The 27627-nt window shown below is 48.1% G+C and overlaps 1 protein-coding gene across 3 annotated transcripts in view; it reads left to right on the plus strand.

Annotated features, from left to right (window-relative positions):
* LRSAM1 (leucine rich repeat and sterile alpha motif containing 1) overlaps positions 1–27627 on the plus strand; it is a 3131994-nt gene that overhangs the window by 2389164 nt on the left and 715203 nt on the right. For all 3 annotated transcript variants that reach the window (XM_069609805.1, XM_069609807.1, XM_069609806.1), the window contains one exon: positions 9613–9683. In XM_069609805.1, coding sequence (XP_069465906.1) covers positions 9613–9683 — 71 coding nt within the window. The remainder of the gene's footprint in view (positions 1–9612; positions 9684–27627) is intronic.

A 27627-nucleotide genomic window follows, 5' to 3' on the forward strand; every position in this document is an offset into this window, starting at 1 on the left:
TCCAACGAGTCGAGGCCTTCATCTTCTCGTCATAAAAAACACTCCTGATCACGTTCTCGAAGTGGATCACATGATTCCGCGACTTAGAGGCATGCAAGAAAAGGTGCCATAGCTCGCCGTCCACTTCTTCATCTTGTTCACCCGAGAGGGTCGTTTGCCCCTTGAAACACAGTACCCCGGCTGAGTGGGAGGAATTCAGAAAAATTATGTTAAAGGTGTTTGAGAACGCGGCCTTGCCCCCCCTCGAAGACACCTAGTGCCGATACCCCAGACGAAACACCTGGGAAGAACAGGAGCTGTGAGTCCTCGACCTCGGCTGTGGGAACTCCTTGAGAGCGTGCTAAACCCTCGAGTCGAGAGAAAGCCTTCATGACGCACAAGAGGTCGTCGCTATCGACCCATATGGCAGACCCGAAGACTGCTTCGTCGACGCCCTCGGCACCCTCATCGAAGGAGAAGCCATTGACGCCTCCCATGTCGACCTCAACATTGTACACAACAGTATCTTCGATGTTTTCCTCAAAGACGTCGACATTGGTGTCGATACCATCGTCGACTTCAGAGAAGTCGAAGCCATTGACAATTTTGTCGAAGCCGTTGACGTCCTCATCGACTATTTCAGCTGCAAATATGCCGTCTATAGCGCCTTCTTCCACCTTTGAGAAGATTTACACACCTCAACCTCGCTCAGACTATTTCAAAACCCTCTCCTCAATCTATGAGGATGCAGAATCATCTGAGGAGGAAAGACCTTTTGGACTTGAATATGGGACACTTTCTGTTCCAGAAGGACTTGTGTCAGAAGAATCCCGAATGAAAAATCTGCAGGACTCTCTGCATGAGGCAAGTGGTATTGGCACTTCCCCCTGAAGTTGAATTCGGTAGAGCTGATCCAGGAAATCATGCTGCTGAAGGCAGTTATAAACAGTTTATGACTAGAGTGATGGAGTACATGGGATGGTCTAAACCCATGCCTGTTTTTGAGCAGGATGATTTAACTGACATACTCGACAAGGGGACCACAGGAAGACCCTATTGTACCATTTCACAAAGTTCTACACAAGACGGTATCTTCAACTGGGAAACACCGGAGGTTGTCCCAGCAGTTAACAAAAAGTTTACAGCTAAATATAGAGCATCTGCTTCAGACCCTCTATATCTTTCAAAGCATCCAACACCAGAAAGCCTGGTAGTACAGGCTGCAACCTCGTCTGGCAAACAAAATTCCTATCCCACAATCCTGCAAGATAGGGATGACAAAAAATATGATGCCATGGCCAAGAAGGTTTTCGTGGCCGGTAGTATGGCGTTAAAGTCTGCTAATGCCACATGCAGGCTGGCGAGGTTTCCCCACATCCTTAGGGGCTGCGTTTCAATGGCGGCTGACCACATCCCCGAAGGGGAGGAACAGGACGGTTTCTTGAACCTTATCAAGGTTGGAAAGGACGCTATGTGCGAATCCCTCCAGACCGGTCTTGACTCTGTTGACAGCATCAGCAGAGCCATGGTGGCTACTACGGTAATAAGCAGATTTGCGTGGTTGCGGAAGTCAGCATTTGCCCCAGACGTACAGTCCAGAATTCTCAACATGCCCTTTGATGGCACACATCTATTTGGGAGTAAAGCTGATGAGAGTTTGGAGAAGCTGCAAATTTCCAAGGCGGCAGCCAAATCCCTTAAAGTTGCGATAAGGCAAACTCCAAAAAAAACCAGGGGTGCGCCCTGGAGGGGTAGGACATTTCGCTATTATTCCTCATTCGGAAAAGGCAGAGGACCAGCTCAAAGAGGTCAACGACGATTCCCCCGTGGTGGACAGAGTAGAGGGACTAAGACCGCAACAGCAGGGGCTGCTTTACCCTTAGCCTCTGCGTCAGCCGGCCCAAAACCTCTCTGAGGTCTTTCATCACAAAACAGCAGTAGGGGGCAGGTTGACACAGCATCTGACAGAATGGCAGGCTATTACTTCAGTTGCTTGGGCATTGGAGACAGTTGCCCAAGGTTACTGTCTGCCTTTCCTACAAACACCTCAGAATCATCCACCGGGGAACAACTCTTTGAAGGTTCGGGATCTGCTCGTTATGTAGGAGATTTTAACCCTGCTAGAGAAAGGTGCTATAGAACCAGTACTTGCAGCAGTGAGGAACAAGGATTGGTACTCCCCATATTTTCTCATTCCGAAAAAGTATGGAGAATTGAGACCCATCTTGGATTTAAGAGACTTGAACAAGTTCCTCAGGAAGGACAAGTTCAAGATGGTAACCCTTTCTCAGATCCTTCAGGCCCTCCAACTTCAGACTTGGTTGGTATCATTGGACCTTCAGGACGCTTACTTTCATGTGCCAATCCATCACAAGCACAGAAAGTACCGGAGGTTCGCTGTTGGCAACTGTCACTATCAGTTTCGGCTTCTGCCATTTGGGCTAACCTTTGCCTGAGGGTTTATGGTGGTGGTGGCAGCGAGTCTCAGGAGAGGGGGGGATTCACGTCTACCTCTACCTAGACGATAGGTTGAACAGGGCCAATTCCCCGGAACAAGCCCGAGATCATCTAAATTATGTCTGCCCTGCCTCCACAGGCTGGGCTTCTCCCTCAACTTCAAGAAGTCCCACATGATACCATCACAAAGACTCCAATTTAACGGAGCAGTCCGGGATACATCCCTGGTAAAAGCCTCTCTACCAGAGGTGAGGGCTCAAGACATTCTGCAGATGGTGACAAAATTCCTAAAGGCCCAACATCTTCCGGCCTTTGTTCTTCTGAGGTTGCTCGGCCTGAAGGCATCCTGCATTTTTATGGTGCCAGAGGCTCACCTGAATGAGATCTCTCCAGTGGGCTCTCAGGACTCAGTGGTCACAATTATCAGGAAGGATGTCCGATCTCCTACAAAACCCACACAGTCTCTCACTGGAAAAAATCTTGAAAGGAGAACCTTTTTGGCAACCATGGCCGGAGGTAACAGTAGTGACGGACGCCTCACTCACGGGGTGGGGAGCCTATACAAACGATTTGACCATCAGCGGTTGTTGGTCTCCATTGGAGTGCAACTACATATCAACCTTTTAGAGCTGAGGGCAATCAGACTAGCGCTGAAGGCCTTCCTGCCATCTGTATGGGGAAAGAATGTCCTGATAATGACGGACAACACAGTGGCCATGTACTACCTCAACAAGAAAGGAGGTGTAGGGTCACTACCACTGTGCAGAGAGGCAATGCAGCTCTGGTTCTGGGCAATACAAGAAGGAATCTATCTGTCGGCAGTTCATCTAGTCGGAAAGAAGAACACGGCGGCGGACGCTCTGAACAGGCAGAGCACAGTCTTTCACGAGAGAGAGAGAGAGAGAGAGAGAGAGATTATATATATCGGGTTCTCTCTCCGGATTTCAGGAATCGCAGCCTGCAGGCATGGCTTCTGAGAGGCTGAGACAAAGATTGGGTCCTCCAGGATGACGTAATGGAGGTTTTGCTTTCGGCCAGAAGGCCAACAACCAAATCTTTAAACTGCTGCCGTTGGAATAAGTTCTGCAGCTGGTGTAGAGATAAGAATGTTGACCCTTTTTCATGCAATACTCCAATGGTGTTCTTTTCTATTGCACTTAGCAAATCTGGGCCTCAAGATTGGTACGATCAAAGGCTACCTAGCAGCGCTTTCCATCTTCAAGCGCACTGCTGAGGAAGTCTTCTACTTTAAAATACCTCTGGTAATACAATTCTTGAAGGGGTTAACTAATGTTTATCCCCCAACTCCTTTTCAAGTCCCTCTGTGGGCTCTAAATGTAGTCCTAAACCTTTTAATGGGTACTCCCTTTGAGCCTCTTCATTCATGCCCATTAAGACTTCTTACCCTCAAAACAGTCTTTTTAGTGGCAATAACATCTGCCCGAAGGGTGAGTGAGCTAGGGGCTTTATCCTCTAAACATCCTCACACTGTTTTCCACAAGGACAGAGTGATATTAAAGGTGAAGCCTAACTTCCTCCCCAAGTTGGTTTCTGAATTTCACATCACTCAGCAAATAACCTTGCCATCTTTTTACCCTCCTCCAGGAAGAAAGGCTGCACAGACTCGATCCAAAGTGTGCTTTGAATTTTTACTTTAGCAGATTTGCTAAACTGAGACAAACTGACCAATTGTTTGTGGTTTACACGGGTCATAAGTTGTGGCTAGCCATCACTAAAAAAAACACCTATAGATGGATTATTTTGACAATTGCAGAATGTTACAAATTGGCCGGTAAAGATCCTTCAGAACATATAAGGGCTCATTCGACAAGGGGTGTCGCAGCTTCGTCAGCTCTTCAAAGAGGAGTTCCAATAAAGGATATTTGTGCAGCTGCCACATGGTCGTCTGCACACACCTTTACAAAATACTATAGTCTGGATTCCTCCACTAGCCAAGAATCTAACTTTGGAAAGGCAGTACTACACTCTGTGCATAATTAATGACTTAAATGTTACTCCCTCCTCCTGATTATATTACTGCTTTGGGAGTATATCAAAGATAAGGAATACATGGAGGACACAATCCATTCGAAGAACAAGTTACTTACCCATGGTAACGTTCTTTGGACTGGATGTTCCTCCCACGTATTCCTTATAGCCCCTCCCATCCTTCTCCGCAGTAAAACTTCCCTTGTGGTTACAGTCTGCGCTTCCTCAAGGGTAGTAACCGTCCAACTCAGGACAGTGCTTCGCTCTTCAAAACGGAACTGAGCAACGTACGCTGCGTGCGCTACTTATACCTGTGAAGACGTTGACAACGGGATGGCACCCCCTACTGTGAATTATTTTTTTTCCGAGGCAGCAAGCTGGATATCAGGAAATATCAAAGATAAGGAATAGGTGGCTGGAACATCCAGTCGAAAGAACGTTACTATGGGAAAGTAACTTGTTCATCTCCTCTGTCAGTACGGTCACCTCTGCCTCTATAAACTTGGGCTTCTTGGGACTTTGCTCTTTCTCACTTCCACAAGCAAGTTCCACAGTGTTTGACCCTCAGATGGCTGCTGGAAATGGGTGATTTTGAACGAATTGAGTTTTTAAAGATGTCCACCATGCAGCTACCCACGTCAATCATGATGCTATTTCCGCCAATATTTGGCAGAGTTACCAATTGGGAATTCCGCCAGATATTGGTGGAATTCATTCGGTAGTGGATTTTGGCAGTTATTCCGCCAGGCATAATTACGATCCAGCCGATGTTTGATGTGCTTACCCATCCACTTGTAATGTGGCAGTAATTCCACCGGGATCATTGGCGGTAACAGTAATTGCACTCGGCAGATTTACTGTAATTTGTCCCGCCGTACTCTGAATGAGGGCCAAAGGGATTTTTCTCCACATTAACCGGAGAGGATACAAGAGAGAGAATGTATGATATGATATGAAATGGCATTTATAACGCGACTATACACAAGTGTTTCAAGGCGCGATGAGGCAAGGGGTAGGGGGGGCAGAGGAAAGACAGACAACAACGCTACTAGGCCAAGTGTCATTCAGATTGCACAAGTGCATGGGAAGGGTGAAAGTGCAGTACATGGGATAATAGAATAAATAACAATAAGTAAAAGTACTGCCAGCAGGTGGCAAGTGCAAGGGTAAGTGCAGACATTAGGTGTCAGGTGCTGGTAGTGAGACTGTAGGGATACAGAAAACAGTCCCCAAGTGTGGGGTTGCCAGGAAGGCAGTGCAGGTGTGCGACTGGTGGGGGAGGGGACCTGGGCCCGAGATCAGAGGGTGGCTAGGTAACCAGTGCAGTTTCATTTTCAGCCAAGTCAGCAGGAGAGAGGAGGAGAAAAAGGAGAGGCAAAGAGAAAGGTTTTGAGGTGCTTCCGGAACCGTAGATGGTTCTCCTCAAGTTTCAGGGGGGCAGGGAGGCTGTTCCAGAGGGAGGCCCCAGCCGAAGAAAGAGCTCTACCACCAACTTGTTGCTTGGAGAAGCGACTGACCCTGAGGGAGTTGGAGGTGGATGAGCGAAGAGCTCGAGAAGGAAGATATCTAGGAAGAAATAGTTGAAGGTATAGAGGCCCCAGAAGGCCTTGTGGACAATGCAGAGGGTTTTGAATAATCCTTGCATCCACTGGGAGCCAATGCAGAGATTTCAGTCCTGGAGAGATACAGTCCGTGGCCTTGAGGCCAAGGACAAGTCTCGCAGTCCTGTTCTGAATGAGTTGCAGAGGGCGGAGAGTAGAAGCAGGCAGATTTAGAAAGGTTGTTGCAATAGTCCAGCCTAGAGAGAACCAGAGCTTGGGAGACAGTGAGCTTCTGGGGGAAGGAGAGGAAAGGAAGAATACCTCTGAGGAGGTGCAGCTGGTAGGGTGACTTCTTAGAGATGTCAGAGATGTGAGGAGAGAAGGAGAGTGTGGAGTCGAAGATGACCCTGAGGTTTTTACCCTCACAGGTGGGAGCTTGAAGAGGTTCAAGTGAGACCGGCCAGAGAGTTACAGGAAAGGAGGGAGTGGGTGTGCCGATGAGGAGAATCTCGGTTTTACTGGCATTAATGTAGAGCTCATTGGCGGCACACCACTCCTGGATGGCAGACAGACAGTCAGAGATGAGAGAGGGAGAAGAGCTGGCTGAGGGTAGCCTGAAAATGAGCTGAGTGTCATCCGCATAGCACTGGAAGTTGGGGCAGAGCATGGCAATGCGGTGGGCAAGAAGTGCCAGGTATTGGTTGAACAGCCAGGGAGAGAGGTTAGACCCCTGGGCAACACCACAGGTAGAGATAAAGGAGAAGAAAGGACCCAAGTTGAACCTGGGAGGGTCGATCAGAGAGGAATGAAGTCAGCCACGCCAGTGCCTGACCGGTGATCCCCAGGTTATCACGCAGACGGTTGATCAGAATGGCATGGTTGACCGTGTCAAAGGCAGAGGAGAGGTCAAGTAAGATGAGGACACAGGGGGTGTTGGAATCAAGGTTGGAGAGCAGGTCTTCATGGATGTTCAGGAGAGCAGTTTCTGTGCTTCTGTCGGCTCTGAAGCCAGATTGATGATCATGGAGACAACCAACAGATTCAGTGTGAAGATTGAGCAGGGAAATTGGCAGCTTTTCCAAGAGTTTGCCCAGGAAAGGAGTGATGGAGATTGGCCGATAGTTAGCCGGGCAGGACGGGTCGGCAGAGGGTTTCTTAAGAAGAGGGTGCACAAGGGAGTGCTTCAGGGGGTAAGGGAAGACTCCAGTGGTGAAGGAGTGGTTGCAGAAGTTGGCCAGGGCAAGAGCCAGGGAGTCGATGGGGTCCTTGATGGTTTTGGAGGAATTGGGGTGAACCTGTTTTGACGAGACGTTCATAGATCGGACTTGTCTAGAAACCTCGTCTGGGGAGAACAGGGGAAAGGCAGAGAAGGAGGGAGGAGAGGTGGCAGAGGAAGGGCCAGAGGAAGAACAGGGAGTGGAGGGAGGGAGGGGGGAGGAGGAGAGAATGGACATGATGTCCTGAGTTTTCGAGATGAAATGAGAAGCCTGTGCTGTGCAGAGGGCCTGGGAAGGGACAGGAGAGGTAGAGACTGCGGCATGATTGGCCAGTTCCTTGCAGATTTGAAAGAGTTCAGCCGAGTTGCTAGATGCCGCAGAGACGCATGCTTGAGTGTGAGCTCTCTTCTTGGTGAGGACAGAGAGACAGCATTGCCTTTGGAGCAGGCGGCAGGCTAGTTTGTCAGAGGATGTACATGAAGCACACCATTTCCTCTCAGCCACCCTGCATGTGCGTTTAAGGGTGACGAGGTGTGAGTCGTACGAGGGGTTGCACTTGGCTTTGGGCGGATCCTCATGACAGGGGCAAGAACATCAAGAGTATCAGATATAGCAGAGTGGAGCATGGCAAGGGCTGTGTCAGGGTGTGAGTCAGCCAAAGGGGGAAAAGGGGTTGAGAAAGTGGCGGCAAAAGCCTCAACTGACCTGCGCTTCATGGGTCGAATGACTGAGAAGGTGGGCGACAGTGATGGAGCTGGCTTGGCCTGAGGGCTAGACAGGGGGAGCAGGGAGGAAAGGAGAAAGTGATCACTCCAGGAGAGAGGAGTGGTGAGAGGGATGGAAAGGGGAAGGTCTGAAGAGATCAGAACATCCAAAGTGTGCCCTGAAGACTGAGTCAGCCAGAGGGGAGAATAGAGAGTGAGAGAGTCGCAAAGGTCGCGAATGAGTCCAGAGGAAGGACAAGAAGCATCCAGGTGGATGTTGAAGTCTCCAAGAAGGAGGAGTTGAGTGATTGAGACCAGGAGTGAAGATGAGAGGTCTGCCTACTCAGAGAGGAAGGAGGAGATCTGACCAGGTAACCGATAGATAGTAGCCACAGTAAGGGAATGGCAAGAAGAGTGTGAGAGCCTGCAGATGAGGCATTTGAAAGAGGAGTAGGCCTGCGTAGGAATGACAGAGGCAGGAATCCACTCGGGACAGATCAGGGCTACACCCCCTGCGGAACGGTTGGACCTGGGCGCGGAGAGGATCTTGTAGCCGTCGGGGAGGAGTGTGTCAAAGCTTGTGACAGAGCTGGCCGTGAAACATGTCTCGGTGAGACCATGGACATCAAGGTCAAGTTCCTCAAGAAGGTGCCAGATGTCGGAGGAGTGTTTGACAGCTGAGCGAGAGTTAATAGTTGCAATATGGAGAAGGTTGCTGTCCTTGAAAGACTTCCGGGAGGGGTACAAATCAGGGGTATGCCCTGCGGAGGTGTGGAAGAAGCCCAAAGGGGGCAGAAAGGGAAGGAGGAGAGGGCAAGGTAGCTAAGGAGGAGACAGCATGGGGAGGCGAGGAAGCCATGGAGGGGGGCGAGGGGACAGCAGGAAAAGAAAGGAAATTGATGGGGCGCGGGAAGTGGCTGTCGAAGAGGAGATGGTTGGCCTGAGGGACTTGAACCAAAACGGTACCATTCACATTAACATTAATGATGACCTTAGAGGAGTGGAAGGAGGATAGGAGGACCTCTCACCGGGTGCCACCATTAATGGGAGAGGAGGAGAAAGGAGAGAGCACAGAGACCATATTTAGGGTCCATAGGTATGGCGAGGGAACGACAAAGAGGATGTTTGTGAAAGTTTGCCTGGAGGAGGCACTGATATAGGTGTCAGCGATAGGGCGGCCTGGGTTGGAGACCATGATGCCCTATTTAAACCTCTTCCTACCAGATTTAGTGAGGAGAGCAGGATAGTCAATAGAGAAGCAGTTGGAGTAAATAGGAGAGACAGAGAGCACCGTATAGTAGGTAGAGAGAGGAGAGAAGAGGAAGGGCGAGCGAAGGGGAGAACACTAGGGAAGGACACAGAGAAGGGTGCAAGCAGATGAGACAGAGAGAGGAGGTGAGACCAGTTGAATAACAAGACGACAGACAGTCAGATTTAAAAGACTATCGCAATGTAATTTTAAAACAGGAGAAAACACACATAAGTTTGAGAGTCCTGAATGCAGGTGGAAAAGGCCTAGCTTTCACAATGCAATTTTAAACACTTTCCAATGCAATTTAAGCCAGATAGTGTAGCTATCACCATTGTATGTTTTGTAAAGATATTGAGGTTCTCTGCCTGTTTGCTTCTTCCTCCAAGTCTTTAAGGTTTTGGCTGTTTGTCCTCTATGCATGCTCTGACATAGTTGTGCACTGATTATGGCTGATTTTGTATGGTGTCTCCTAGGATAAAGATGGAACAGCTCATGGCAATAACACAAGAGGAGACTGACAACCTACACAGAAGAGATGTGGCATGTAAGTCCAACGGCATTAGGCAAATTATTGTATTATATCAGGCACTGCTCTTTCATTAATCATGGTTTAATAAATAGATCTTGTTCTCTTATCTTTCATTGTTGCATATTTACATGAAGCAAAATATTATGTATTAGGGATCTAAATTTGTGACCGCAAATGATGATTTTATACCTTTTGTAAGGACTTGACCATGTTGGGTGGTGCGATAGTTATCGTGTTATGGAATACACCAAGTCTAGTGGGAATAAAGTGACAGAAAAATACATTCCTTAATAAGAAGCTGTTAAAGCTTTAATGTTAATAATGTATATTTTTTCTTCTTTAATGACATTGAGAGGCTTCTCTTGTTGTACACCCAAGTTTCAAACAGCCATACAAATCCACAAACTCAACTAATAAGAATCGCTCACTAGTAGTTCTCACCACTTCCAGAGGAAACAAATTGCAGGGAGCAAATTATCCATTCACACCAACACAGTGTTAACCTGTAATAAGAATAATTCCATTAATCTCACCAGTCCCCACCACTAATATAGTAAATGCTGCCTCCATTCATTCACCCATTCTTTACCTGTGTTTCTGCGAGCAGAAGATGAGGCATCTGGCGAGCCAGTCTGGTGCCCCATCCTTGCTCTAATTAAATTGTGCCTCAATGAAACCACGTGATCAGGAGAACCCTCCCTACACTGTGGTATGTAGGCGGACATATTAGAATGGTAATCGCATCACATAATTATAAATTATTTGTGTTATAAGCTGATCATTCCATGGTGACTGTCATAAATCAACAGGATATATTACTAGTATGTCTCCCGTAATTAAAGCTGTACCATTGGCTTATATCCTAATACTCTCTGTGCCATCCTCCAGTAATTTTAATGTGTATCTGCGATACCGATATTCAAGCTACTTAAATCTAAACATAAGTGCAGGCACAGTCCTGGAGATCCAATATAATGCCTAATTTCTCTAAGATGTGTATCCTACACCAGGACACTACATTCACGCTATCCAAAGAGTATAACATTAGCCCAATTTAAATTTAGCAGATTTTTGATGGAGGCGGTCTGTGCTTCGAACCTTCCATTTTGCAGTGCACGGACTTCACTAAAGAACCTTTGAAGATTACTGCTCTTGCTTCAGATCTCGTTGAGGCCATCTGCATGGATACATATCCATGACTGGATTTTATACAAACCACTCCTTACATTTAAACAAACATGCGGCTTACAGAAAGACCATCCTAAAAGTGATTAACTACCTGGGGCTTTCTGCCTCAGTTAAATGTATCACTTAGTACCACCTGGTTAACATACATGATGAGGGACCACCTACAATTACTCTACTGCTGGTCAATCTGTCCTAAGCGGATACAGGTAAGGAACTCTGGACACAACTTATTTCCAACCCTGGCAGTTGACAAAGATTTTTTGAGAAAGCACTGTCAGGGTCCAACTGATTTGTTTTCTGTCCACACACCTAACAGCAGGAACACTGCAACTGCAGGTCTTAAGACGACTGTTTCCCTGTTTGGAAGTAGAGCATGAAATTAAACATTTTGACACAATGGACAGGAACATGTTTGTAACTAGCAGTTTGCCATTTTAGAGCTGTTAATTCCACATGTGCGTTTGCCACATATTAACATATGCTGTAGGCTGTGGTACCAGAGGCAGCGTAGAACTTGCCGGAAGTAGAAATTATTAACCATTTTTCCACTCTTGTACCGGATGGTATGTATGCTGCTACCAGATCTTAAATTCGAGCCTTGATACAGCTAATTGTGACACCGTATTTATGGCACACAGGCTCAGTGATCTGAAACCATTTGTGGTTGCAGTCATCCTTTGTTCAGGATGTTCAGTGCTCAGGTTGTTGGACATAGCCTTTGTTGGGGATAATCTTTTTGGGACGAAAGCTGACACATCTTTACAAAGGTTTCAAGAATCCAAAGCGACAGCAAAGTACCTTGGCCTGACAGTACAGCATACCTCTCCCTCATCCACGGCCTCCTCTTCGCCTTTCAGACACTACACAAACGGGTCTGGCCAGGCACCTTCTATCAAGCAATATAAGGGTGCTTTCACTTTCAGAACAGGGGAGAGGTGGATAAAGAAGTCAGGCCGCCACTACCACTACCACTGTCCCAGTGGCCAGAACTTCAAACAAAACCCTTTCGTTTTTGCTTTTATCGCTTCTCTCCACTAGGAGTGTTAACATGGATTTTCAGAAACCACCACTGGGGTGGATTCCGAGATGCCAACCTATTGTGGTGAACAGGAAAGACACTTCTGTCTAGCCAAACCCAGTCACGGCAGAGTGGCAGAGCAGTAAGGCCTAGACTCAGGAGGGTGTGAGTGATCTTGGGCTGCACTGAGAAACACACAGAGCACTCCATAATTCCAGTTATACAAAAGAGTACACACATATTAGTCCTTTAAAGATACACTGTAAGCAATGACAGCTTCAAGTAGGTATTGTCTCACAACTACTAACATATGCATATATACATTCACTATTGTGGGTTCTGGTAGCAGAACACCAACACTTCAGAATTAGTTGTGCAATAGTTGGTAGAGCCAAGAACAACTCTGTAAATAACTTTGTTTGGTAAAGCAAGAAAGACAGGTATAACAGTAATTTAGAACTGGTTTAGACGGGTAAGTAAATTAGGGAGAAGACTCTAAGACCTGGATCCTAGACCTTAAAGTTCAGCCCTGCTAAGAATTGGGGCTTAGTGCCCAAAAGTCACAGGTTATGCAATATATACTTTGCCAGGTGGGTTTACTCTTGAATTGCGAAAAAGGAGTTGCTAAAACCAACGGTAGACAATATATTTTCCAGAAGATGAATCGAAATGTTAATAAAGTACTTAAAAGTTTATCTCCAAATCCTGCCATACTCCTAATTCACGGGGCGGTCCTTGGCATTCCCTTGCACCCGCCATGACAAGATGTCAAAATTGGTCGACCTATTAATCTTTTCTGTGCCTTTTAGGCCTCACGGCCTCCTGTAGCTTTCTGGTCCCAGAGGCTCAATTGCACATGATGTGGCTTGAATGGATATTATGTTGTCAGTGATCTGTGGCGAAACAGAAGGGCTCAGACTACAATGGGTCATGGTGTAGATAAATGTATTCAAATAAAAACAAAAATGCCTAACTGTCCCTATCGCTATGAGGGAAGTTCCCTGCCTTCTAAAACAAAACTAAGGGTGCTCATTGTAGTCCCCAAATTAAGAGTCCCAAGTCCAAATTCCTAGTTACTAACTGGCTCTACCACTTTAGAAAATCTAACTAAAAAGAAAAGGGGGCTTGCACAATAGCCTCGGAAAGGGCTTCTGCCGGGCCCTGCTCTTGGAGGACTTAATAACTGTCTCAAGAGTTCTGTTAATGCACAATCTTCATATGTGGTTTGCCGGTTAAAATGAACAAACATGTCTTCTAGATGGTTTTCTCTTCCCCCTCTCTTGGAAAAGATTAATTGTTTTCCAACAGTTTCCTCGAGGATCATTTCAGCTTTTGCCAGTAGTCATATCCGTCCAGGATCACTTCAGCTTTTACTTTCTTTATTCCACCTTTATGGCAGTGGGACTACACAAAGTCCTGGAGCTCTTGTGGAGCATTATTTGTTCTCTGTTCAATTGATCTCATATATCTGTTGGCTTCCTCAGCCTTGGTACGAAGCACACGAATCCCTTCCACTCCTTGGTTCACAGGACATGTCTCCATACAGTTCTCTTAGATTCTTATACTGTGATGGCTTCCCCAGCTTTCATATACAGTGGTTATCTTTTGTACACTCTGATTAACTTGGGTCGCATGCCTCTTTCACTCTTTCAGACTTTCACTCTCTTTGCGACTTCACCCGCCTTAATATGCAAGATTCACCTCTCTCGCTTTGTTTTACCTGGGTCTTGTGCCCATTCTGGTTTCTCACCTTCTCGTTCTGTGTATGCCACAAGCCGATTGTCCACCCAGCGGGCTAGGGGGAAATGGGAGGTGGGGGGGGAGGGGTATGTAGCGGGGGGAATGGGAATACATCCAAAAACTAAAAAGAGCCACAACAAGACACAAGAACCACTATGGGACAGGACAAGACCAGTAAGCTGTTGGGGAGAATTCTCTGTTAAGGCTGATTTCCCAAACCTAGTGAGTCCCCCAGCAGCTCTGCTGGATTTTCTGGGGTTTAGTTTTTCTCCTGCTAAGAGTGAGACTCTTTTTCTCCCACTCTTAGGCATGATTTGAGATATCCTTTGACTTTGTAATGTGTTTCATGGGCTATGAGGTCTTTAACTCCATAGGGTTTCATGTGGTTTTTGGTAAGTGTGTTACACAGCACCCTCAGTGCAGTAACACAGGGGTGTCATAGTGACCCCCAAACATAAACTCCATACCCTGGGACTGACTACTGTCTCCCAGGGCATGTAAAGTCACCATTGACTTTACTAGTCTTAAATTGTGAAAAGAACCAGTACAAACCATCATATTGTGGAAGTACTGGTAGGGGTAATTAGATTGCCCCTGGGTCTGTTTTTCGAGGGGGCACTGTGCAGTCCATCCTCGTCGAGTTTCTGGCTGGTGGCAGTGGTTACCACGTGAAATATTCCACCAGAATATTTCCTATGGGATTTTCCCATTCATTTTAAACGCACCACTTTTTGGTGCAATGTTAAAGATACCGCCGGGTTATTTATTTAATATTTATTCCCCGGTTGGGTCTTTTTGCCAGGACTCGGTTTTAAAATGGCATTTGTGTTCGCCTCTGTAACTCCAACCCAAGTCCAGCCCTTTGTTCCACTTTTTGGCAGGCTTCTCCACAGAAGCCTCCAAAAGTGGTGCCACTCTGTCTGGGTCTACAGGATGTGTGGGAGGGGGGGTTTAGGCACCCTGGACTCAGTTGCCTCGGCAACTCAAGTCGCACTCTTGTGTGATTGGCCCAGTGGTGAGCCGGGCGGCTCACCACTTAGCATGTTTGAGTGACAGCTAGGACTGATGAATGGGGGTTTTCCCGCATAAAAGCAGGGCTTTGGGGACTGGAACTTCAGAAGTCGCACAGGACCAAAGAATCCGAAGAGGGAGAAGCTGAGCCGACCTGCAACGACGACACCACCGGTGGAGCCCTGCTGAACCGTCTCACCACTTCCCAACGACAGAGAAGCTGGTGGGGATAACCAGTTCGCCCTCTTTTTCACCTTCCTGGATTGTCCCGTGGTCGAATCGCCCATGCCAAGCACCCCGGCAGCCGGATAGCCACGCTTCACCACTACCGCGAATAAAAGGGTAGTACCTTTTAACCGAGAAACTCCGCGGCTGGTTACTTCCCTGGCAGTGCAACGACTTCCAGCTTTCCTCCACATCGAGATCTCCTCTTCCCCTGGACGAAGCACCAACTTGCACCCGCTGCCAGGAACAACTGCCCCCGCTGGAGCTTTCTCACCATTTCAGGTACTGGGTCCCGCCTGGTCTCCCTTGCAACAGACTGTTCAAGGTGTTCTGTAAATCCTTGACTTTCTATCCTGGGGTGACCTGGGACCTACTAACTAACTTTTCTTAACTTGAGCCAACCCTTTTTGAACTCTTTGCAACAACTCTTTAAAAATACTATTCAACTGTGTGATCTTGGACACATTCTGCCTTGCTCTCTTCAAGAGTGGGCCTGGCCTATGACTTTCTTGCTCCTCAGTAGACTCTGCCTTTTCTGACTTGCTCTGGTTCTCCTAATGTGTTGGTATTGTGAATGTTCCTAATTCTGCCTTTTTCCCTCCCTCTTTAATTAACTTATTGGAGTGACATCTTAGGTTTAGCGCTCACCTCTGTCTGAAAATAAGTGGTGTTTTAACTAAGACTTGTTCAATAAGTGATCAGGGATGTATACATATTAATAGTGACTGTGTTTTGAACTTGCTTGCCATATTAGTGTTCGTGTATATTACAAGGTGTGTTTTCAAATAAATAATTATATACTTTTATACCCAAGCTCTGGTCAGTGTTTGCTTGTGCTACTGTATTTTGGTACCTATCTTGTATACTCTATATACTGTCTAATTCTTCTTGACAGAAGTCTGGCTGCTCAGCCACAGCTACCAGGTAAATCTGGGTGGTACAGACTGCTACCAATTGGGTTTACTGCCAACACCTGTAGTCTTAAGCCTTTTGCAGTGGTCCCTAAGGGAACTGCACAGGTTTCTGCAAACAGCTGTCAATAATGGCGCTAAACTTTAGGGGTTTGGATTCCCCCCTAAAAAGGAAAAAACTGGAGCCGAAGGTAATAGATGGGGAGCCCTACACTGTAGCCACCATTTACGCCCCTATTTCCGGCTACATTCTCCAGGATACATTTATACAGCAGAAACTGAATAAGGTAGATGGATTTGCCAGGGGCCCCATTGTCATAACAGGCGATTTCAACCTGGCCTGGGAACCGCAGAAAGATAGAAGCAATGGCAGAACGGGAACCCAGGGGGGGCCCTCGAAGGAATTGAGAGAAAAGGTGGCAAGGCTTGCATTGGTTGACGTCTAGAGGGAAAAGAGGGGAGACGCAAAGGGATACACTTTCTACTCCCATGCACATAAGTCCTCCTGAAGGATTGATTATGTCTGGGTTTCACACGGCCTGCTAGGATTGGTCGCTGAGGTGGAGGTAGGCACTATCGCCCTCTCGGACCATGCCCTGGTAACAGTCACAATTAAGAGGGGAAACAGTCTCAGGGGAATCTGGAGGTGGACATTCCCATCATATATATGGATGGGTGTGGCGGCTAGTGGAGACACCAGAAGAGAATACAGGGCTATAAGGGGTCAACTAGAGATCCTGCAATCCAGGGAAGCTAAAAGAGCCCTGCTACACCTCAAGCACAACAATACTATGTGAAGGCTAACAAAGCTGATAGGATGCTAGCAAGGCTTCTAAGGAGAGAGGAAAGAGAACGAACAATCATAAAAATCAAGCTTAGGAATGGTAGAGTGTCTACTGATCTGTCAGAGATACAAGGGGAATTCGTGGAGTTCTATATAGAACTCTACAAATCTGAGGAGACTGCCCAACTAAAATATCTCCAAGACCTCTGCCTGCGACCGTATCCAAACAAGAATCCCAAGTCCTAGATCAAGACATAACGCCTGAAGAAGTGCAGAGCGCAATCTCCTCGCTGCCCTGACGGATTTACCGCTGACTTTTATGAAATATTTAGAGAGGAGTTGATACCGCACCTATTCCAGTTATATAAAGAATTCCATGGAAGAAGCCAAAGTAGTCATTCCGAAGCCGGGTCAGGACCCTGAAAGCTGTAAATCTTGTAGACCAATTGCCCTAATCAACTTGGACACTAAGATTTACAAGAAAATCTTGGCAACCAGGTTAGATCCTCTCCTTCCACATCTAATTGGAATAGACCAATCAGGCTTTATATACGAGACATACAAACAGGGGATAACACTAGAAGAGTAGCACACCTGGTGGAAAAGGTGAACCTCAAAAAGGTCCCAGTGCTCCTCTTGGCACTTGATGCCGAGAAATAATTCGATGGGGTGGAATGGCGGTTCGTGTTCAATATCATAAGAAAGATGGGCTTTGGAGAACATTTCTTGAGCAGATTTGGGGCCAACTACATTGATCCTTCACTTCAGCTATTGATAAATGGTCAGCTAAGGAATCCGATTAGAGCCACGAGATGGACAAAACAGGGTTGCCCCGTCTACCTCCTGTTGTATGCGATTTTCTAGAACCCCTATTAGCCACGATCAGGGCCTCCGAGGACATAGCAGGCATCTAGTTTGGAGGGCAAACCCATAAAATAACGAATTTTACAGATGACATGCTGCTTACACTTACACAACCGGAAACCTCTGTCAGGGCGCTGGAGAGAGAATTGGGGATATTTAGACAGGTTGCAGGGTTAAAGATAAACATGAACAAGTCCGAAGCCCTGAACCTAACATTACCGACAGACAGGGAATAAGATTTAAAATAACCATTCCAACATACCTGGGAGCCCAAGGCGATAAAATACCTAGGGATCAACATCCCTAAGGAGATAGACTCCCTATTCTAGGAAAACTACCCATCCCTGCTCGCCCGTATAAAACAGCTACTGCAAGAATGGAGCCCACTCAGGATCTCGTAGTTGGGAAGGATCAATGTAATAAAGATGGTCATCCTCCCAAAAATCTTATACTACTTCATGACCATACAATCGAAAATCCCCAAAGCAATTTTTAGAAATCTCCAAGAGGCCATAGGGAAATTTGTCTGGAACAATAAAAAAGCCTAGGATGGGGAGGGCCCTCATGCAAAGGCCGAGAAGCAGGGGTGGTTTAGGGGCCCTGGGCTTCAGATCATACTACCAAGCGTCTCATATTAGAGTTATCAGAGACTAGTCTAAAAATGATAGAAACAAGGGATGGAGCCAAATGGAGCAGGCTCTAGTGGGAGGGCCCTTAGAGTCAGTGATAAGAGATATGTTTGAAGGTGGGGAGATTCAATCATTGCAAGGCAGACTTTTCCCTGGGGGCGGAAGAGAGGTTCCAATACATGCAAATGCACCACTGGCTACTCCATCCAGTGATAAGAAAGCAGCGTGGGGGGGTGTGGCTTGGAGCCACGGTGGTCGGATCTGCTCTGAGTGAGCTCCCGGCAGAGGCCACGCATCCACCGGAAATGCTCCGGTGAAGCTGATTATTTGACACTCAGTGCCTGTGATGCGAGGAGCGCTTTGAGCAACTTTCACCCTTCTTCGCCGGGGGAGCTGGGGAGTATTCCTGCTCAGAGCACCAACGGTACGCAGAGCTGTCACAAGAAGCAAGATGGCGATGCCGACCCGCACTGACGAGACCTGAGGCTCTGAGCACTCTGGCAGACCTTATCCAACATTGATCGGCTTGGCAGAGGTTACCTGACTCCTCACAGGGGAGCCTTTGTGCCTCAATCCCCGGACCGTGCCACTTACAAGCAGCTGGGTCTGTCTCATCCGAGACTCCAACCAAGCAAAGTGGCTCCTCTACGCGGCGGACCTCCTGGAAATGGCTTGCAGCAGTGGAAGCCGCAGAGTTACCTCCCGTGCACCTGGGAGCACCAAAAGCCGTGCCCATGCGAATCCCGACACCCCCGGGACACCAACACGGCACAGCTTTGGTGGCACACCGCATGAACTGACGTGAAGAGGAAAGGGCGGTGCGACCCTGTCTCCCTTCCTTTCGCCGCCCGCATCGGGGCACCAGCACGGTTCGGCATCCGCCCACATCAGGCGAAAGGCCCTTGTAATCGGCCGACTCAGGCCCTTGACCCCGCACCACCCCAGGGCTGGTCCTAGAAACCAAAGAGTGGAGGGAATCTGCTGGCTGACTGTATCCCCTTTATTAACCAGTCCCCAATCCAGCTGTGGACAACCCGCAGCAAGCCTTGCTTTGCTACCTCGCAGCCGGAGCGGCTGCAGGTTGTGGCCCAGAGCTGCGGCCAGCATCGAGCACCGGAAGAAGGCCCCTGCCACCGGGAACACCTGCATCTGGACCTTAGTGGCCCCACACACCACAGGCAGCCCAACAGGCCTGTCCGCGTCTCCGGGTATCCGAGACGTGAGACGCGGGCGAGTAAAGACCTCCAGAGGGGACCTAAAGTTCTCCCGACTGGGGAGCCTGCCGGAGCCGCCCCTCCTCTGCTTTGAGTGCTCACTGGCTCATCCAGCGACCTCCAGCCACTGACCAGCGGCCGCTCTCCTCAGTCCCCAGTTGGCGGTAACGCAGCACCTGCTGCGCAGCCCAGTGAGCCCCCTCAGCGCGGCCCCATCGCTCCCGTGCCTCCTTCCGCCCCTCACCCTGGTTGGAGGTTTGGGGGGTTGGAGGCCCTATAACGCCTCACCCAAGATCGAAGTAGAAGGGCTCAAAGAGACTGTTCCTCCCGCCGGATCCCATTACCCCACAGTACACATCAAACCTGAGGACCCAGTCAAAACATGGGTGTCGACAGCACCTTTAAAAGACCTGCAGGCCTGCTACTGCCCGCAGACCTACCGCAAAGCCACCAGGGGTGAATATCCACACTACGAAGAGATCAACTGGGTGGGAGTTGAGCCGGGCGCTCCCTGGACACAAACTGCTCCACCAACTGGCAAACCCCCCCAATAAATTTGGGCAAAGAGACAAAACCCAGAATCAGGAAGGCCTGCATCAGGAGTAGCGACTGCAGAGGTTGATACTGGTAACCCCATCTCAGCCACTCAGTAGCCAGGGAATTTATCACCATTAACCCACCCACCCCTTGCGTGGAACACTTGGTACCCTAGGTGTCTCAACCCAGCCCAGCCAGATCACAAGGTCTCGTGCACAATGGCCAGGCACCTGAAAACAAAACAGACGGACATCTCTGCTTTGCTGTCACCCCCGGCAACAGAAAAAACAAGGAAGGGAGACTGCAATGAAACACCGACACAGAGCTACACACAGCAACGGACTCCGGCCCCTCGATGCAGGCGGTTACGAAATCGGACCTGCAGTAACCTGCTGGCAGCTATTACGAAGGAGTAGCAGAAGGGCACAGATGAGGTAATGAGCAAGATCACAACCCTGGACAAGCGGGCGGGAGAGACCGAGGAGCGGACGGCGGAGGTGGAGGACACTCTGTGTGAACATGCCTACGAAATAGAGGGGGGCTCGGACAGAATCACAGCACTCGAAGCCAGGTGTGAGGCCCTTGAGCTCAAGCAGGAGGATGCCGAAAACCGTTGCCGGCGCAACAATATCTGCCTCCAGGGAATTCCAACGACAGTCTCGGATGCAGGCCTAGAACACTACGTCAACAACCTCTTCCGCTTTATCCTGACTCTCCCGGATGACTCCCCTCTCAAGCTAGACAGAGTCCACAGAACGAGAGCAAGACCAAGCACGACCACTCCGCCGGACGTCCTAGCGAGGAAACATTTCTATAAAGTGAAGGAAGAAATAATGCGGGGAGCCAGAAGTTCACCCTGCATACTCTTCAGAGACACCTCGGCCTCCCCATACCAGGACTTCTCAGCTACCACGTTAATGAAAAGGAAGGTCCTGAGACCGGTCACGAAGTGGCTCATGGAGAGGAAGATTTCTTATCGCTGGGGGTATCCCACGTCCCTATCTTTCACCTGGGGAGACAAACCCTGCTACATCCACACCCTAAAAGAGGCAGAGAAGCTGCTGAATCCGGAAGCGAGGGAGGTAGACCCTGACAGAGGCTTGCCCTCCAGACAACCCCCTTCACAGGACCTCAAACACTCATGGACCCGAGTGGCGAGACGAAGAAGGATCAGGGGCTCCCCCGTCCAAAAGCAAAAGGAACGGCAAAGATTGAACGAAACAAGCTCCAGTCCATTTGACTTCCCAACACCTAACATGGACTCCTAGCTGGAGGACCGATACACATTCCATTGACCTGGAACTAGAGCTCCACTGACTCTGAATGCCTGAAAGCCAAGTTTCACCGAACAACAATAACGGCTTAACAGACCCCACATCAGGTGGTTGCGTTGGCCTCACTGGATGCCCCGTTGGTTGAAGGCTGGCCCTGATAACCCGGTTTTTTGTTGTGGATGGGGATGGTTGGGGCAATGCAAAGGGGGGAAATGGGGAACCGCAACAGGTGGCAAACAACTCTACGATCAAACTGGGTCACCAGAGGCCTGCTGGATAAAGCTACCAAAGGAATCTACAAACATAGTCGCCCCAGATGACTAACAATGTAAAGGAATTTACCATGATAACATGGAATGTCCAAGGTCTGAACTCACCAAGGAAACGCAAATCGGTGGAAAACAGGTTAGCACTGGGAGCCTATGAAGGGATTTCAGAGCTGGAGAGCTACGATCCCAGGGCTTGAGGCCACAGACACGTCACGCAGTCCTGTTCTGGATTAGTTGTAAAGGGCGCAGAGTGGAGGCAGGTAGATTTAGAAAGAGGCTGTTATAGTAGTCCAACCTAGAGAGATCCAGAGCTTGGGAGACAGTAAGCTTTTGAGGGAAGGAGAGGAAAGGCAGAGTACCTCTGAGGAGGTGCAGTAAGAAGTTTGACTTTTTAGAGATGTCAGATGTGTGAGGAGAAGGAAAGTGTGGAATCAAAGAGTACCCCAAGGTTCTTGGCCTTGCAGGTAGAGGTAGGAGGATGGTATTAGGCAGAATCCTTTGCAGTGCCCTTAGGGACCACTAGACACAATTAAGACTACAAGTGGCAATACAAGTTCATCTTTGGTACAAGCCTGCACTACACTGTTAAAGTGGTAGCAGTAGCGGAGCAGCCAGACTTATCTTAAGAGTAAATGAGCAGTAGTAGAGATTACACAAAGGACCACAATTACTGTGACTCAATCAAACACTGACTCAAGGTTTCAGGTAAAAAATATAAGTACATTTATTTTAAACCGTCTGTTCACAAAACACTTCACTTCTATAAATTCAAAACCACACGTAAAATACACTACACCCAACCAATTCCACATGTTCCAGTAAATTCAAGGTAAGTACATTAGGATTTGACAGACCGGTGTTGCGATACTAACGCGTACCCACACATAGAAATGTTCACGAAGTTAAAACACTCTCTGTACTTTAGAATTTCAAACAAGGGAAAAGTGGATACAATCGCAGGCAATACTTTTGTCAAGGCAAGGGAATCGGAGGACTCGGCAAAGACACAGATTAAAGTCAGTAGGCCTGCGCCAGTGTCAATGGAGCAGATGCTCAGTTGCCGAGGATCACACGTTGAACAGTTTGAGATTCGAGATGCCAAGAGTACTTAGATATTGTCAGATGGAAGGAAAAGTTATAAGAGGGAAGGAAGAAAGAACAAATCTTCGAGGAGGAAAAGGGTTCACCCCGATTCCGGATGATCAGAAAGAGAGAACGACCAAATGTGCACAGTACTTATTCCGTTGGAGAAAAGCTGGTGCCACTGCAGTTGTTCCTGGTAGTTCCTGCAGACTGGCGGTTCCTGCGGCTTCAGTCGTGGGGACAAGAAAGAGGACATCTGGAGCGATCTGCACTACCCAGGGATGAGGCCAGCAGCAGCGAAAAAGACAACGATGAATAAAAGGTGCGCTCTTTTAAATCAGGAGAGGGCTCTTCTGATGTCTATCTGGACCACTACAGCACAGCAGTGATTTCGACCCAGGAGAGGATTCTCTGACTGAAGAAAGGGTGAGTTGGTTGATCCCACCAGGCTCAAGGGAAGAAGACTCCGGACTGGATCTTCTCTTGTCATTGAAGGGTAGATAGCTCAGGACTGCAGCAGGGCTTCACCGGGACTCGGGGTTGCAGCAGCCGTCTTCTTCTCCGCTTCTCTTCAGTTCTTTGCAAGTCCAGTGGTGACTCTACCTTCTAGCCCAAGAGTCCTGCCTTTTATGCCAAAATCCCCCATTCACACAGCCTGGCTGTCAATCACTCTGCAGGGGGGTTGTCCAACCCGGACAACCACCTCAGCCAATCAACACAAAGTGCGACATGGGTCTCCAAGGAGACCCTGTGCAGGGGATGACTACACCCCTCCCTCACATTCAGCCCACCTAGACACCCAGATGCCAAAGGAGGGCTTCTGGTTAGAAGCCCGCCAAAGGTCGGCGAACAAAGTAGGCAAACCCGTTTGCCGCGCAAAGAAAGACCCAAGAAAGATGTTAACAAAAAGAAATGGTGATTAAACCCAACCGGAGCAGAAATAAAAAGTATTTGGCCAAGCGGGTTTAAAGTTCAAGGCTACTAAAATAGCCTAAAACGGTACCACGTTATGTAATATAATCGCGGTAGGAAATTTAGTGTAATTACCACTGCCACCAGCCAAGTCTTAACGTTAAGGGAGCGAAACAATGCTCCAAGAGGCACAGATAAAAAGGGCTAAGAATTAACCCTTTCCAATACTCCATATAAGATGGGGTGTACTGGATCCGTGGTAAAAGTGACTATGTAAAGTTAATGGCAACTTTCCCCTTTTCTGGGGGACAGTGGTCAGCCCCAGAAAATGGAGGCGCTGGGAAGTCTAAGAGACAACCCTGTGTCACTTTACTGAAGGTGCTTTGTAACACACAAAGAGTGGGGATACTGAAGTGGTGCACTCCGGAGTCCACAATCAGAAAAACAGTTGAAATATACATGGCAAAACACAGGTAAGAGTGGGGGAAAAGCTCACACACTTACTAGGTGGAAAAAATAAATTCCAGAAATCCAGCAAAGCTGCTGAGGGACTCACTAGGTAAGGGAAATTAGCCATAGAATGAGATTTCTCCCTAACAGAGGGCCCAGGGAGGCTGGCCAGAGGGTGAGTGGAAATGACAAAATTTTTATCAGATTGCAACCCGTTGATAACCTTTGTGAATGACCATGATAATCCCAGCATTTACCATGAGCCACAAGAAATGTCATCTTTTTCATTATGGTGACCGGAGGGTGAAGTTTCAACTCAGTACCTATGTGCTCACTGCTCGTTGTGTTTGGCACCTCCTGTTTTTCTGTCCAGTATGGCTGGCTTTGGATATGTATTTTTTATTTCTTCATCTTTGTTTCCTTTTTATTTATTTTTTTGTAAATTGAATTTTATTAGGTTTATGAGCACAGTCAAACATCAAATAACATTTCTCAGACCAGGGGACAACTCCTCATAACAACAATACTGCTACTGTAATTTACCCCTGCCCCCCTCCCTCATCATCCTTCCCCTGCCCATGTGTATGATTCTCAACAAGTCCAGTTCTTATCTTCACCCAAAAAAGTTTAACGCCATAGTGGTTCCCAGGGCGTGAGCCCCAACTTATCCTCATTCATGTTATCTGTCCATCAGCTAATATTTGTCTGGGCCAGGCCCCATTTCCTGAACCTTCAGCCCTTACCCACCTCACCCATAGGTATTACTGAACTGTTGCCACTCCATCTCTACTGTTGCGCCCCCTCCGTGGATTGCTCAAGTGATCTTTGCCATCAGGTATATATCTCTTGCTGTGTTAGCGCACTCCTTCAATGTGGGGAGGGCCACCCTTTTCCAGTGTCTAGCCCGGTTGGCCCGGGCCGCCAAGAGGAAAAAAATGGGCCTGTGGGGGAAGCGCACACCACTTGTCCTCTCTTTTCTCATGACCAAAAAGTATCAACATTGGGTCAAGCTCAAACAACCCCCACCACCCTGCATCCTTGATCCACCCCAGGACCACCCTCCAGAACATTTGCACTCTAGGACAGTCCCACCACATATGCCAATAGTCTGCAGTGTCGCCACACCCATGCCAACATTGGGTGTTCACCGTCAGAAACATCTTGGACAGTCGCATCGGGTCGTACTGCCATCGATGTAACAACCTTGGATTCCAGCAGGGCCCCATAAAGACGCGAAATGAGACCCTTCATCTCCTTTTTTTTTCATTTTTTATTTTTTTGAATCTCTTTATTAGTTTTATATACAACACTTAACCAACATCCCGGTGTTCCTACCGTGAGGTTTTTTTAGAATTTTAGTTCATTCATTTCCTTCTGGTCAGGCCTTGGCTTGATAGTGCTCTCCACTTTGTTCCCTTGCTCGTGCCTGCACTCTCTTGCTCTCTGGGTCCTTCCCAACTGTGATGCAAATAATCCTTGTACCATTAAGTTCCATGCCAGTATCTTGTCACTGCTTTCATGTGCTCCTCTTTGCAATGCCATGGTCCATACTGTTGTTTCGGCCAGCAACCATCTCTTCAAGTCCGCCCCCCCATGCGTCAACTGTCAGGCCTGTGTTGGATTTCCAAGCGATCGCTATTCAGCGCTTTGCCAGAATGCACATCAGGTCTTTCATTTTGGCTAGGTGTGCCCTTGTTATGTTAAGTATATTTCTAGAGCGCACGTACACCCAAGGGTATCTTGGCGCTAGGTGGAACAGGAGGCTGCAGCAGTCAGGAGAACCTAATACAGATAAGTCTTTAGGGCTTGACGGAAAGACAGATGATTATCGACTGCACAAAGCGGCAGTGGAAGACTTTGCCAGTTTTTCGCAGCTATCACAGAAAAGGCGCGGCCGCCAATGCGAGAGAGTCTGACTCGTCGGGTGAGGGGGGGGATGGAGATCAATAGAGCAGACTGTGAGCGCAAAGGATGAGACGGCGCTTAGCAGGGAAATTTAGCCTGAATGTATTCTGCACCCTGCTTATTAAAGGTGCAGTGCACCACACACACAGATTTAAAAAGAATCCACTTTTAAATAGGCAGCCAGTGCAGTTGCCTGGGGAGCGGGGTCATGTGGGCTCGAAAAGGGGGACGAATCAATGCACGGACAGCGGCATTTTGAAGCATTTGAAGCATTTGGAGGCGTTTGGTAAGGTAGCCTGGATGACCTAAGTAGAGAGAGTTAGAGTAGTCTGTGGTGCTCAGCACTAAAGTAGCAACCATGGGGGCCTGATATTTAGTTGGGACAAAAGGGAGCACCTTATGTAATAAACGCAATTTGAAGTGTCCTGGCTTGCATACGGCAGCCATTTGGAGTGCCATGGATAGAGAAGATAACGTCACCCCCAAATTTTTTACTGAGGTAGCCGGCATAGGGCAGATACCTAGTGAGACTGGCCAGAACTCGGGGGTCCAAAAGGAAAGGGGGTTGGAGGTACCAGCCACCAGCACCTCCGTTTTGGATCCATTGAGCTTCAGCCAGTTGGCCACCACCCAGGCGCCGAGGTCTTCCAGACAGATCCGTAGCCGAATCACAGTGTCTGCTCTGGTGAGATCCAGCCAGGTGCGACAGGAAAAGAAGCAAAAGGGGACGGATGTACATATTGAAAAGAATGGGAGAGAGAGCAGATCACTGGGGGACTCCACACAAGAGCAGCCCAGGAAGAGAGCAGAAAGGGGACAAGGATACTGACTGGGTTTGATTAGACAAAAAAGCTTGAAACCAGTGAAGTACTTGACCTGTGATGCCAGCATCGGACAGCCGAGCCAGGAGGGTGGGGTGGTCAACCGTGTCAAACGCGGCTGACAGGTCTAGCAGCAGTAACGCTCCCACCCCTCCATGATCAACTAGTCTGGAGAGATCGTCCATGATAGAATTAAGAACAGAATGTGTTCCTCTTCCGGGACGGAAACGAGATTGAAAGGGATCAAAGAAGCCAGATGACTCAAGAAACAAGGAGAGAAGGGGGGGAGACCTAAGCCTCGAGCACCTTCATAGAGAAAGGAAGTAGAGAAATAGGTCTAAAATTGCCCATAACCTCAGGGTCAAGAGAAGGCTTCTTTATTAACAGAAGCACTAACACATGTTTCAGTTGACTAGGAATCATGTCGGTTTGGAAAGAGCCATTGATTGCAGCAGTGATATGAGGAATTATCTCACTGGCTGTGTCTTTAATCTGGGTAAGCGGAATGGCATCCATCTGCCGGTGAAGCAGATTTAATGCCATGAATGGCCTTAAGTATCTCGAGATCAGAGTAAAATGGGAAGGAGGACCAGTGAGCCGTGGGAGCAGGCAGCTCAGGGAAGCACGGGTAATCAGCAGTGACAAGGGCTGCTTTCGCAATGTCAGCATGTATGGTTTCAATTTTAGAAGAGAAAAAGCATGATAGAGAGTCACACAGGGTTTGAGATGGAGTAACCGCCGAACCTGTTTTGGTCGGAGCAGAAAGAGAGCTAACCAATTCAAAGAGGGCCTTGGGCTTATTTATAGCTGCTTGTACCTTGGCCCCAAAAAAGGCCTTTTTTGCTAGGACTATAGCCTGATGGTAATCAGACAGCTTTTTGTGAAAAGTGAGCTTAGCCAATGGCAAATAGCTCATTCTCCAGTTCCTTTTGGCTTGTGTGCAGGCCAGTTTTTTTAGCTTAAGTTCTTCGGAGAACCACGGCTCTGATGTATGCTTAGTTTTTTTAGACAGTCTAAGAGGCGCCATAAAATCGGCCACCTCAGAGAAAGCATTCTCAACTGAAGTGAGAGTAGGAGAACTATCAGATGTAAGTTGTTTAAGAAGGGAGTTAGCAAGCTCGGAT

This window comes from Ambystoma mexicanum, chromosome 8, assembly GCF_040938575.1.
Source record: "Ambystoma mexicanum isolate Mex_15411 chromosome 8, UKY_AmexF1_1, whole genome shotgun sequence".
In the NCBI taxonomy this organism is placed as follows: domain Eukaryota; kingdom Metazoa; phylum Chordata; class Amphibia; order Caudata; family Ambystomatidae; genus Ambystoma; species Ambystoma mexicanum.